At 38.6% G+C, this 13,680-nt stretch overlaps 1 protein-coding gene across 4 annotated transcripts; it reads right to left on the bottom strand.

The window, feature by feature from the left end:
• Nucleotides 1-2,774: 2,774 nt before the first annotated feature.
• LOC127813568 (B3 domain-containing protein Os03g0120900-like) lies at nucleotides 2,775-12,357 on the bottom strand. Of its 4 annotated transcripts, none has more exons than XM_052354591.1 (2): nucleotides 4,073-12,357; nucleotides 2,775-3,019 (listed from the first exon to the last, which is right to left on the bottom strand). In XM_052354591.1, the coding sequence occupies exon 1, from the start codon at nucleotides 11,549-11,551 to the stop codon at nucleotides 10,136-10,138; it is 1,416 nt and encodes a 471-aa protein (XP_052210551.1). In that variant the 5' UTR covers nucleotides 11,552-12,357; the 3' UTR covers nucleotides 2,775-3,019; nucleotides 4,073-10,135. The 4 variants fall into 4 exon arrangements, with proteins under 4 accessions (XP_052210551.1, XP_052210552.1, XP_052210553.1 ...); XM_052354592.1 differs by having other exon boundaries at nucleotides 2,775-7,914; nucleotides 9,397-12,357; XM_052354593.1 differs by having other exon boundaries at nucleotides 2,775-4,640; nucleotides 9,397-12,357.
• Between the last annotated feature and the right edge of the window lie 1,323 nt (nucleotides 12,358-13,680).

The following is a 13,680-nucleotide window of genomic DNA, read 5'->3' as shown; positions in this document are numbered from 1 at the left end:
ATGATGGCAACTTGAAAGTTTATAATAATTCAACTCTTTTTTTCTATTTTTGTGCCAACTTACCTTTGTAACAATAACGCTAACTATTTAAGTTTATCCGATGGAAAGGCTAACCAGTTACATTAAAGGGAAATTAAGATCAAATTAACGCACAGTGAGACGGACCCATAATTGGGTTATTCGATCTCCATGGCAGTGTATCGTCTTGCCTTCAACCTAGCTACTTCCGCAAATGCTCTATGCCAGTACCTCACGTTTCCTTGGTCATACAGGGTAGGCAAGACCACCTAATTAATAATTTAAGGTTTTAAATTAAAGAAAGAAGCATGTGGGGCCAGTATGACATTATTAATTAAGAGTTAGTAGTACCGAGAATTCAGCTCCCACGGACTGACAATGGGAAGATGTACATAGGATCACAATATCTCACTCACTCCATTATTTAGGTTTTTTATGGTTTGCTTTACTTGGTATATAGGTTTTTTTATGGCTTTAATAATTATTTTAGTTGGCCATTAGGCTTCTCTTCATTTTTCTCTAAGTAAAGGTTATTGGCTATTAGGCTTCTGATACACATGCATGCTATAGGTATACCCAGTTTGTTTTTTTCTTTCTTCTAAGTAAAATATTAATCGTAAGGAAGCAGCAATGGCTTTAGAACAATTGAACCTAACCAGCCCAAATTGCAACCATTAATGCTCGTAAGGAACCAGCAAGATACGACAAGTTTTAAACAAAAAGAAGCGTAAATAGCAACAATTGAACCTAACCCGCCCAAATTGCAACCATTCATCACATCCACGAGCATTAAAGATCCATCCACTGGTTACACGATAAATAAGATCAGATCAGGGGTCCAAGAAGTAGGCCAGACTATTCCAACAAGATCACTCTTAACTCTTACATTCACTTGCTCCAATGGCCAAGATGAACCAATTCAGACATCATGAATCAAACTCCCTGAAATGGGGCTATTCAAATTAATAACTTTAAGGGCGCACAATGGGGATGAAAATGACCATAAGTGAATCAGAACGTCAATAGGTGAATCAAATATCCCCGGAGGATTTTATGCTCTATAACATGTAACATTCATCTCTTCCATTGTTTCCCTATTCCTTCTACCCAAAGAACCTAAACTGTTACATATGCAGCATTGGCCTTGTAGAAATAGTACAAGCTTTTATGGTCATTTCTAATCTCATTCTAGGCTCATAATGCTATCTTGAATAGCTTCATTTCATGGATTTGATCCATGTTTCTTGAACTGATTTGTTTATTGCCTTTGAGGCTAATGAATGTAACAGTTGGGTCGGGTTTTCTAGTTGTAACAGTACCTTTTGGATAACTCTTATCACAAATATTTTGCAATTAGATTATTTTTTTGATAATGATAATTGCTTTGATGAGCTAATATGTTCTGGCGCGGTTAGTTCTATTAGTTCTCTCGTGTTTCTTTTGTTTAGGGTTTTGTCATTAATTTTTTTTTTTATGTGTTTTTTGTTATTGGATCCTATGGTTTGCAGTTCCTTGGATCCATGTTTCATAGTGCCACTAGCTAAGCTGACTTTTATAAATATTTTACCTAGAAAAATAATCTGTTTTCTTAAAAGTGCTTCTTGCACTTGATTTTTATAGTGCATCATTTTGTTATTTATCAGGAAAAAAAAAAAAAAAAGGTATCTGAGGCGATTTTAAGAGTCATATTTAATTAAATCACCATGTCAAAAGGGAATTTTTCAAATGGGAAACTGAAATTGTGATGAGAGGCAGAAAGGAATTGAAAATGCAGTTGTATATTGTGGGAGATGAAAGCAAGGAGTGAGTATAAATTCAATTGGGTAATGGACTTGTAATCCGTATTGAGGCCAACCTGTAGTTTTGTGATTCCCCTTGATTATTGTGTTCTTGAGGATTTTCTTTTACAGATTTATTTTTCCTTTCGGTATATTATTGATCATCTCTGTTCTTAACATCCTTAGGCTGTAAACCCTAGCCGTATTGCAATGTCACATGTACATGCTACCTTTATACTACTTGTGAATGACTTTTCTAATAATTTTTTCTTTCTAAATTCAAATAAAAATGCACGAGCCTTCTAGGGTAGTAAAATTATGGATCATAATAGTCCGTAAATATTATATACAATAAGTAAATCCAGGCAGGTTTCCAGCATTTCTTTAGCAATCCAAAATGTGTAGCAAAATGTACACGCGTCTAGCTAGAAGCTCATAATGCATGCATATACATATATATGTATGTGTACTACTGTGGATTTGGTATGCGTGTACTATACATTTGCGTAGTTCTTCATGCAGTGTATAAAATTTTGAGTTTGAACCAGTTTGAGCTAGGACTTCCTCACTTTGAAATTCAATCACAATTTGATTGAACCAATTTCTTTTGATGGTACTCAAAGACAATTATTTACAAACTCAAAGCTCTCTCCATTATTTCTGATTATAAGATAAAGAAATCCCAAGCAAACAAAGTGAAATGGAAATGACATGAGTAAATATATTTACATTAAAATTTCACGTATGAAAAAAAAAATGGTCGTAGAAGACCAAAATATCTTGTTATTCCCTTTGCATATATAATGCCCATTTCCCTCCTAATTTATAGAATTTAGCAGTTTAATTATTGTTGCACACAAATCTTAATGTATGTATCTGTGAGAGAAAACCGTCATTTAATGTTTTGGTTCCCTTTGGAATCGAATTAAGGAGTTTCACAGCACATCGAATTAATTATGCAGCAGTGAGCCTCATCTGAAACAAGAATAAGTGATAAAAGTTTCCAGAAAGTTCCCTTTTTGTTTTTTTTTTTGTTTTTTTTTTTTTTGGCGCTAATGAACAAAGACTTGTTACAATCCCAATAAATTATGCCGAAATGAAATCAGAGGTTTTTAATTTTTTTTTTCTTTGTTTTGCTACGCAAGGTTTATAAGTTTTTAATATGGTATAGCTTGTTGAGGCTGCTGTAGTTCTCTACTGTATCTGTTCCAGATATTCCTCACCTGCCTCATTTTACCAAGTGAACAATGATAATTAATAACAAAATTAAAAAGCGGTAAACCCAAGTAATAAACAAAAAATAGTAACGCAATTTTCCCCAAAAAGAAAAACAGTAATGCAATATAATGACTAAATACATACACAGTATGCACAGGAAAAAGTAGACCTATGCTTGGAAACATATTTCATGGTATCTTGATTTGCACAAAACATCATAACATATTTCATAAAGCTGTTAACTTCAATTCAAAAGCATGCTTCTTGCAAAAAGTTAACTTAAAAATTCACCTGAAATAATTTCCCACCACAATAATGGATTTATAGACTCTCCCTAGTCCTCAGGTGTCTTCCCCTCGAGAACAAAATTTTCATCATTTCATTCCCCAATATATTATGTAACAGTTAGCTCAAGATATTAATTTGTCAATCTAGTAGTTTTCATATATGCATGCCTCTAAGATTTTATTTCCATGGGGATGGGGACATGCTCGTATTGTTTTCTTGCATAAAGCTTTGACTCCGGAAAAGGAATAAAAAAAAAAAAACATTTGAGGTCATTCGTCATTCTCTACAAGAGGTTATGGCCACAAAGTAGCCCTTGACTAATCAATCTTTGTGCCTCAAAGATAAGGGTGTGCAATCGGTTATAACCGAATCAAATTGACCAAAAAATACTAACCAAACCGAACCGACTAGTATATAATAACCGAACAGAACCGAACAACCCCACTAATCGAAACCGAACTAACCAAAAATTAAACTGAACCGATAATCGATAATCGATTATGCAAAATCAGTATAGAAACAAACCAATTTGTAGAAATGAAATACAAGAACAACATATGCAAAACCATTTAGAAATTGAGAGAATACAAATTAATTTGTGCAAAAGAAGGAAATACAAATGAAATGAAGAAATATCAAGAAACTATCTCACTGAAACTGACCTCACTAAAATATCAAGAAAATAACCCATAACAAGGAGACGAAGGGGACGGTCGATCATCACGGAAAGTTAAAAAAATTAAAACCCTAACCTAACGTCAATTACTAACCTCTGTTTGACGGCCAATCATCGTTGGTATGGGGTCGATCGTCCACGCACAAGGAAAGGAAGAAACAAGAAGACGAAGGGGAGGGCGATCAGCGTCTGCAGTGTCTTCGAAGTGCACATCATCGTCGCCGATTGCCCCCCGCCACTTCAGCAATCGTCGTCATGGCCCAGATCTTGGAATAGCCCTTGTCTATCATCCAAGCACAAGGAAAAAAAGAAACGAAGGCGAGGGATGGTGGGGTGAGGGTTGGGGTTCGATTCGGTCGGGTGTGGGTTCCGTGTTTTGGGGCCTCCGAAATCGATCTCTCAGTCTCGCTTGCAAGTGGGAAGGTGGGGGGAGATAGAGAGAGAGAGAGAGAGAGAGAGAGAGAGAGAGAGAGAATGGGGGGTGCGATTTCAGCAGCAGTTGCAGGCAAGGGTAGGGGGAGATAGAGAAAGAGAGAGAGAGAGAGAGAGAGAGAGAGAACTCAAAAAGGGGGGCAGTGTGAGTGTCGCGAGTCGGGTGGGTTCCGTGTTTGGGGGGAAGGGGGCGCGGTTATTGATTTCGCTGAACCGGTTACTTCGGTTAACTGAATAATCAAAAATTGAAAATATTATTAATCGAACCAAACCATCTCATAAAAAAATAGAACCAAATTAACCAAACTAAATTATTTTATCAAAAAAATCGAATCGAACCTACCAAACTAATCGGTTCGATTCGGTTAGTTCAGTTTATTTAAACTTCTACTCACCCTTACTCAGAGAGGGTTGATGTGAAGGAATTAAAAGGATCAAATATGTTGTGTCAAAAAACCCATGACAAGCATTTATCTCTACCAAAGTTGTTTGGCATGAAATTAGACTATAGGTTGGGAAGACAATTCTAGTAGATTTATCCTAAGATCCCATGGATAAATCACACAACTTTATAGTGAACATGAACACTAGCTACCACCATGGGCCATGAACTAGCTCTAGTGCAAAACCTAGTGTAGGTGGAGTGTTGGGTGTTGGAGCAAGCATAACAATGACCATGAGATTTGGTGCAAACACAACCACAAAAGAAATTGGCAAAGGGAAAACTTCTAGAGAGAAGCATCATTAACAACAAGATCTGGTGCAGGGACAACATCTACAACTTAAGCAACAACGAGTAACAGGCAAAGTGAAGCAAGATGGTGGATGATAAGATCTAGTGAAATTGTGTAGGTTCAGCAAATATTGTCCGGGGTAAGGTTCTAGGCTTGAGGAAATGGAAGCAAATAGGTTGATATGGGGATTGAAATCGCGAATGAGGATAAAAGGAAAGGGTGGGCAATCATGTAGGCGATAACCGATTTACAGTAAGGGAAAGAAAAGACATTGGCATGATGGAAAGGAAGCACAAGCAAGAGATTGAGAGGGAGAGATGTATGGAAAGGAGTTTCACATATGGGGGAAGCAAATGGGTCGCGAGAGGGACAGTGGGTTGGTATAATTTTTTTGTTAGGTAAAAGACATTAAAACATGCAACCTAGTTAGTGATCTTACAAAAACCAGATCCACTGGGTTACCAACTATATTATTATCTAATTAATAAAAGGTAGTACCTAAAAACTAAAAACACTAATTGGCAACAACTAAAACTAATATTAAAGATTAACCAAGACAAGAATTTAGGAGCACCTATAACTAGCACCCCTAGACTACTAAAAAATACAAAAAAAAAACAGCCCAATAATAGTAGAGTTATCTCCAACAACGCCCACAATGAGGGTCAAATCCATACATGGATATGTAAATAAGTTCAATTCGTGACAAGAGGCAATATAATCTCAGTAGGAAAATTCAATTTGCTCCAATCATCAATCCCATTGTCAATCATAGGATCATGAACAATTGCCCAAGTAAGGCTATACATGTAAAATATCTAAATAGTCTTGAAAGAGGAATGACAATGATCAACAAATCGTCATTGCACTCTTAGAAAGAGGCAATGACTATAACAATAGTAGCTACTTGGGAAAATCCAAAAGACCATGGAAATGGCAATAGAAAAGACTAAGTGATCATACGTACTAGGCCCGCAATGCTAATAAACTAATTAAGCCTCATTCTTGTCATTGTGGGGTTGCTAGACTAGTAACCCTTTACTCATTTCTAAAGTCCAATAATCAATTAATCAAATCTAGGTTAAAGCTAAGATAACCACACAAAAGTAGGATGAGATCTAGAAAGAGCAAGATCTGTCTTAGGGTAATTTTTTTTTCCTGAGAATTCATTGAAAAATTAAATTTCAAAGAGTCTATATCTTTAATTAAGACATACGTATTACAAGAAAAACTAAATAAAAAACGAAACAATAATGTCTAAAACTATCACTCAAGATGAGACACTCCTTACAACATAAACAATACATAAAACATGCTAGAGGAGTCCGCCAATAAAGCCATACTTGTAATCTTAAAAATAAAGGCCATATTTGATTTTACCTCCCTAAGCATTTTTAGGCTTGTAACGCAAATATCAACATTTTATAATGAAGACACCCAATTACTCTCCTAAATTTTCTTAGAGATTTCGAAGGTCACTTTTTTTCATTTTCTCACCCCCAAGCATTATTTGATTTTTCATGCAACTGTCAATTTTTTATGAAAAAAATATAGTTACTCCCCAAATAATAGCTTAGAGTGCATAAACATACTCATATTTCAAACCACTAGGGCTTGGGTTTGGGTTTGAGGACAATTGAAGGAGATTTAGTGGTTAGAATCACCACTAAGGGTATGGTTATAGGGGAATTTAGGAGAACAAAGGAAGAAGGGAGTTTTGATTCAAGCATTGCTGAGAGCAAGTGGGATGATGGAAGGGTTAATTAATTGGGCATCGTTGAGATACAGACACCAAAAGGGGGTGACTTAAGTGGAGACGGTGAGGACCATGACAGAGAAGAGAGGGCTACAAAAGGTGAGAGATATCGGTGAGAAGAAAAAAGGGAGAAGGGTATATAGAGAGTGAGTGAGAATTAGATTTGGGTGTAAGGGGTGAATGAAGATGAGAGGGGGAAAATGGCACTTAATGAGGGAAGGCAACGAGGAGTCAAGAGGAGTGAAAAGTAGTGATCTGGTAGAGAGAGGTCGTGAGGGAAATCCTGCACTAGCGAAAAAGCCTAGAGAAGAAAGAGAAGAACTCATTTTAGAGTGGAAGGACTTCTCTCTTTTAATCTTTTTTTTAGCTGAGTAAAAATTATATATATATTGAAAAGAGCAACTAGCGAAAGGCTTTACCAGTTAATAAGGAATCGTGAGGCTGACAACCCAGCAATCCAACAGAAGCTAAACAAAAACATTTACAACTAAAAACAATCCAAATACATAGTAGAAAGATAAGTATAGTGTGTCAAAATCTCAATGGCTCTTGCATCTTCATTCGGTACTAAACAAAAAAGAAAAATTATAACATGAGCATAATTTCTAAATGCATTGTGTTTTGGACACAGAAATAAATATTTAATTGGAAGACCTGTTCAAACAGTTCATTCATTCAACTCATGCAATAGCTAAAGGTCAACTTTCAAGTTGATTAATTTAGTTTTATTTGAACTTTACTAATTGACAACGAAATTTGAAATTTCACTTGATGTTTTGACCAAGGAGCATGGAAAGTTAATTCAATAGTTGCAGCTGTAGCAAATGAAGAGTTCACTGGCTTCTTACATTTGCATTTTGGAAGTTGTTCTTGTGTTTTGGATGTGCCTAAGGATTTTCCTTCTCAGAGTACACATTGCTTCCTAAGCAGTCATATATGTATTCCAATACTGCTGCTTCTTTCTGTTTTGATCGGTATTTCAGTACTGTTTTCAATATATCGACGAGTGGTTAACTGTATTATGGGGAAAGTAGAAGAGATATGAATAAAGACTTTATCCAAAGTATTACCTAAGGGATAGAGGAAACTAGAAGGAAAGTGAAGCAACAAATCATGGGGTGGGAAAGTTAGAATACAGCGCGCGAGAAGTGATAAGACAAAAGTTTAGGAACTTAACACAAAAACGTAAAGAAAGACTTTGTTTTCACATTTTTCTTTCTTCCCTCAGGGAACTTCTTATTTTATGTATTTTTCTTTTCGTGTTCGTATTCACATTATTTTCTACATCTTTGCAGTAAATAGAGCAACAAGGAGATAACATGAGTATCATTCAATAGTTAGCAACAAGAAGCTTGACAACTAGATCAGAGAAAAGCATTAATCTAGTGAACGTATTTTATTGATACATTAATTAAGAGTTTGTTTTGGATTACGGCCCAATATAAGCTTGAGAAGAGAAAACAAGTCAAACACTACTTAGCTGCAGTGCTTAACTGTGCTAGCTAGCTAGCTAGCTAGCTAGAGTTTGGTTGGACATATTTTCGTCGTAACAGAAAAGACACTTGATATTCTTGCCCATCATCAGCTATAATAAAAGGGCAAAATACTAAATACAAATGCAAAAAGTGGAAAACAAATTATATTAATTGATGCAAAAGTTAGAGAAGACAATGAATTCAGGCTCATGATGGGATGTGTACAGAATCCCAAAAAATGGTTCCATGACTTTTCCCTATAGTCCCATGTGGGCTAAGCTCAAGATCATTCTGGTGGCAAAAAAAGCATAATACAAGAAAAGCTGATTTCAGTGTTGGAATTTTAAACATTATTAATTGTTAACGCAAAAGAGGCAGCTAAAAATTCTGGGTGACGAGACCAGCATCATGTTCACCAAAATGTTGGTTTTGATCTCTTGTGCAGTTCTAAGGGATATATGTGGTGTATACATATATTGGACATGGAAGTGGTGGAGGAATGTATATGAACATGCATGACATTATAAACCAGGTTTTTTTCATCTCTTTTAAGGCTGTGTGTTGGCTAGAAAGCAAGGAAAAATGAGAGGAGCAAAACAAACAGTATTAGAGACACTGCAAGGCTTCAATTTTACTTGAAGTTATTGGTAATATTGCTCAAGGCAATAATCAGCATATATCTATATATATATATATGTATATATATATGCATACTCTCTCAGACTTTAGCATACGATGATATATGTATTATTATTGGAGTGGCCCCAAGGACTTAGGTACCACTCTCATCATCTACGTGTGGTTCAGTTTTATCTTAATGATTTCACATAATATACTTGAGCATCTGGATTCAATTAAGAGTACTAGCTGTGCAATAATTCAAATATAAGATGAAAATAATAAGTGGGTGATGAGAACAGGAATGAATGCATGAGAGCTAAAACAAGAGCAAGAAAAACCAGCAAAAAGGGGTAGAAGGAAGGAATAAATGGATGAAGCAAAATTAGGTTAAAAATGCTACCTTTTGGAAGCTCTGCAAACTATTCTGCGAAGGCGTACCTGCAGGCGTGCCCAGCAAAGCAGCGACAACAACAACAACCTACCAAAGGTAATAAAGAGCACACAAGAGATAGAAACAGCTTCTTCAATTCCATCAGGTATATAGCTATCATTGCACTCAGAAACAAGTAAGGAAAAGCCTGTTAAACCACAATGGAACAGTAGAGAGAGAGAGAGAGAGAGAGAGAGAGAGAGAGAGAGAGGGGGAGGGAGAATCAAATTAGATAAGTATCGAGATTTTGTGAAATAAGTGGAGAGAAAGCATTAGCATGGCGTGGATACATATATATCTGAGGAATCCAGGCCCCCTCTATATCAAGGCAAAAACATGAATTTCACGGCATGAGGAAGATATGGATTTATGCATATATATTGTAAATATATTAATCTATGTATTGTTGTACAGAAAATTATATATTTAAAAAACCAGTTGCAGACTCGAACCCTTTTGTTTCTCTTCCGTGATCATCATCTGGCCTTGTAGATCGATGATTCCATAAAGCTGAAGGAGAAATTTTCTAGCGAAATCTCCACTTTCAAATGTGGGTCTTCCAATATCTCCTGGCTCAATGATGCTGTTGAATTGATGGCCCATTTTCCCGTCGCAGGCGGAGGGGGCTTCTTTCCTTCTTTCAATCGGTGTTCCATAGTCTTCAACATCGATCTCTGTTGCAGATAATGTATGTAGTTGTTGGTGATGATCAAATGTCCAAATCAAAGGACTTGGATGCATTGGCTTTGTTGTGTAAGTTTGCCGACGGCGGCTGCAATGCCGGAAGAGGGCTGCCGCCGTTATAGAGCCTTAAATTGAGGGGAGGATTCATATGGCTCGCAGAGGAACTAGGTGCCACCATTGTAGCACCTTCGACATCGGACTCCGATACGGGGCAATCCATGTTCACGCCGAACAACCTCAGCCGCTTTGCCGCAGCCTTTCCATGGACCACCGGCACCGACTCGAATATCATAGGCTCCATCACGCCATCGCCACTGCCACCGCCACCCCTCCCGCCGCCTTGCAGTTGCACCATCAATCCGGCATCCTGCTGTGAGGCTGCAGCCGATCTGAGGTAAATTAAGGGGCTGGAACGTGGATTCGACGCATCGCCGGGAGAAATAGATCCGAATCCGTGGTGAGGATGAGGCGGTAGTACTGGGCCGCCGCCGCCGCCATAGCTGTAGGGATGAAATTGATGATAATTGGTGGCATTTGGGTGAAGGAATTGGGAGTACTGGTCCCGCGCGGTGGCCGTGGATTGCAAGACGAGAGGGTTCCATGGGTACTGAAACGACAGGTAGTTTTGTTGATGCGGCGGAGGAATTAGGTGTGAGAAGGCACGGGGAAAAGAAGCGGCGGCTTGTGGCGGAGGAAACCCGCGGAGAGGAGGCGGAGGATGATGATCGGCGGGATGAAGACGACGCCTCCAGTCAATAAAGAGACGATCCTTGACTTGCTCGCCGACGCCGCGCTGGAAGGAGACGATGTCGCCGGCGTCGAGCTTCTTCTCCTTGACGAAGCGGCTCCAGCCTTTGGTCATGACGTAGCTCTGGCTGCTGTTCCAGTAAGAGTACCGGAAGCGCCATGGCTTCCCATTCCGGTCCTCGAAGTTCAAGAGCAGACCCTTCTCGTTGGTGGAGGAGTCAAGCGGGAAGTACTTCTCGGCGTGCTGTTTGGGGATGACCAACCGGTTGAGCTTCCCGACGTCGCTCGGCGTCACCACCTTGTCGAACATGTGTTCCTTCTCTACCACCACCACCGCTCCTCCTCCGCCTCCTAGCCCTAGCACGTGGTCGGGGGAGGAGGAGGAATCTCCTCGCCTGACCCCGTCATCATCAACATCTTCATGGGCCACAGCAGCAGCAGCAGGAGGAGGATTGTCGTCCTCCTCGCCATCGCCATTATTTGCAGAAGAGTTTTGGGGGTTGTCGAACCAGCGGCCGCGGTTGTGGTGGAAAGAGGAGGAAGAAGCGGCGGAGGAAGATGAGAAAGGGACCATACCTCTACTCTTGAAGCTACTGTGCAGGTTTTGCTGGCTGATCTGGTTAATTTGCTGGGGCTCTTCTTCCCCATAAAAACTTTGCCCACTACTACTACTACTTTTTCCCAAGAAATTCATAGTCTTTAATTTTCTTTCCCTCCAATCAATCCTGAATCGATCTATCAAACGGTGATCTTCCTCGCAAGCTAGCTATATATGTGGCCAGACCTTTCAAGAAGACGATGACTGCTGAGAAATAAATGTATCCAACTGAAAATTACAAAAAGTGGGGTTTTGTGTTGGGCTTTGGGTGGGTGTGTTTCCTTGCTATAATCTTGATTTTGATTGAAGCTAACATGTGACTGCTGATTTCCTTAATCTCTTCAATTTCAGATGTTAAAGAACGGATTTTCTGGTTTTCTTTGTCCTTCCCCTTTCTCACCAAAATTCTTCTGAGGCTGACTGCAGAGCATAAGATCAATTAAAGCACAAGGAACGACGAGCTCTCATAAGAATGACGAAATTACGGTGCCTTCATTCAGCCACAAAAGTCAGAAAGAAAGCGAAACCAGAAAACAGTTTCAACCTGCATCATCATGAACCCATTCAATGGAGCAATCACTTCTTCCTCTTCTTCTTCCTCTTACTCTTCCTCCTCTTCCTTTTCTTCTTCTTGTTCTACTGCTACACTTGCTAGCTCTTGACCTTTTAAGAGGGGGAAAAGATTAAAGAAACCAAAAACGAATAGAGGGAGAGAAATTTATACAGTTGGGAGTAATTTTATTCCGCAAGCAGCTCCCCGGAAGCTTCTCAAGTTATAACACACAAGTTTTTCTCTTTTAAATAAAAGGAAAGTCTTTCGATCTTTGGTGTGGGAGTGAGAAAAGAGAGAAACTTTATATGTAGGGCAGGGCATGGTGGTAGAGAGAGAGAGAGAGAGAGAGAGGGACCCATGAATAATCTGGTTGGGCTCATGTGAGCTTTGTCCTTGTCATCATCCTGGGTGGTATTCTTCATATTATTTTTCGTTGTGCTAAGGCCCAAAAGGCCAGCTGTTTTGGGACAACCCCAGCTTCTAATTCCCCCTTTCTTTAACTCACATTTGGGCAACTTGGTACTTTTGAATATCATCAACCTTCCCTTATATATTATGCTCGCTCCGTCTCAATTTTCTTAGTTCTAAATCCCAAGTTTGATTACTTATAAGCTTCTATCCACTTGTATAAAAAAACCCACAACTTTCTAAGAAGAGAAATAGTACATTTGTATATACATACGTATACATAGATATATATATATATTATGTATATATAATGGAGATTTCTAATTAGAATATTGGAGTGAATGGTGCATATGATATAGAGAGGGCAGGCGGGGTAGTAGAGTACTACTGAGTCTGAGTTTCTGGGTATATAATTGGGTCGGACCACTCTAGCTAGCATGTGGGCGGAAATTTGGATGATCCTCAGATCACCACGTTAAAGAGGTCCACCAATCAGAAAGTTTTAATAGAGAGAGACAGATCAGAGAGCGAGAGAGAGAGAGAGAGAAGCTTTCTATATATTAGGTAATTAGATTAAGATGTGTATATATATGCATGTGTCTGAAATATTAAATACAAATGAAATAATGGGACACGGGGAGAGAGAGAGAGAGAGAGAGAGAGTACTTTGAAATTGTCTCCTGTGGTCCATGCATGCTCTCTCTGAAATTATTTTATTTCTCTGAAGAAGGTGAGAGTTAATGGATATGCAGTCGTCTCTCTCTCCTCTCTCTTCTCTCTCTCTCTCGCTCTCGGAGGACCACCAAACAAGTTTTCTTGGGCATGTTATGATGGCCCATGGCATGAGATAGACTAGAGGGTTTGCTTTTAAGCATTAGAGGTCGCAAAATTTGACACCTTTCTTATGTTAAAATAGCACGATTTCCAATTGATCAATCTCTTTGTTGTCTCCATTTTTTCTACCTCCGTCCAACTTCCACTTTACTCTAATTCTCTCTTCATACATATGGCTCCATCCTTCTTCAACCACATTAACCCAACATATTTTCCCTTCTTTACCCCTCCCCATATTTCCTTGCATAATGTTAAATGCCTTTTAAACTTTGGACCAACCATATATATATATATATACATAAATAAAACAAAACCCCTTTTCTCATCCCTTAATTTGTTGCTATGTGAGTGCGGAATTATGCCTTGATGAATATATGGATGGTAAACATGTCGAGATATAACATTATCATTGTGTTGGCTCATTTTTAGA

Source organism: Diospyros lotus, chromosome 11 (genome assembly GCF_014633365.1).
Source record: "Diospyros lotus cultivar Yz01 chromosome 11, ASM1463336v1, whole genome shotgun sequence".
Lineage (NCBI taxonomy): Eukaryota > Viridiplantae > Streptophyta > Magnoliopsida > Ericales > Ebenaceae > Diospyros > Diospyros lotus.
This window is presented reverse-complemented; position numbering and strand designations above follow the sequence as displayed.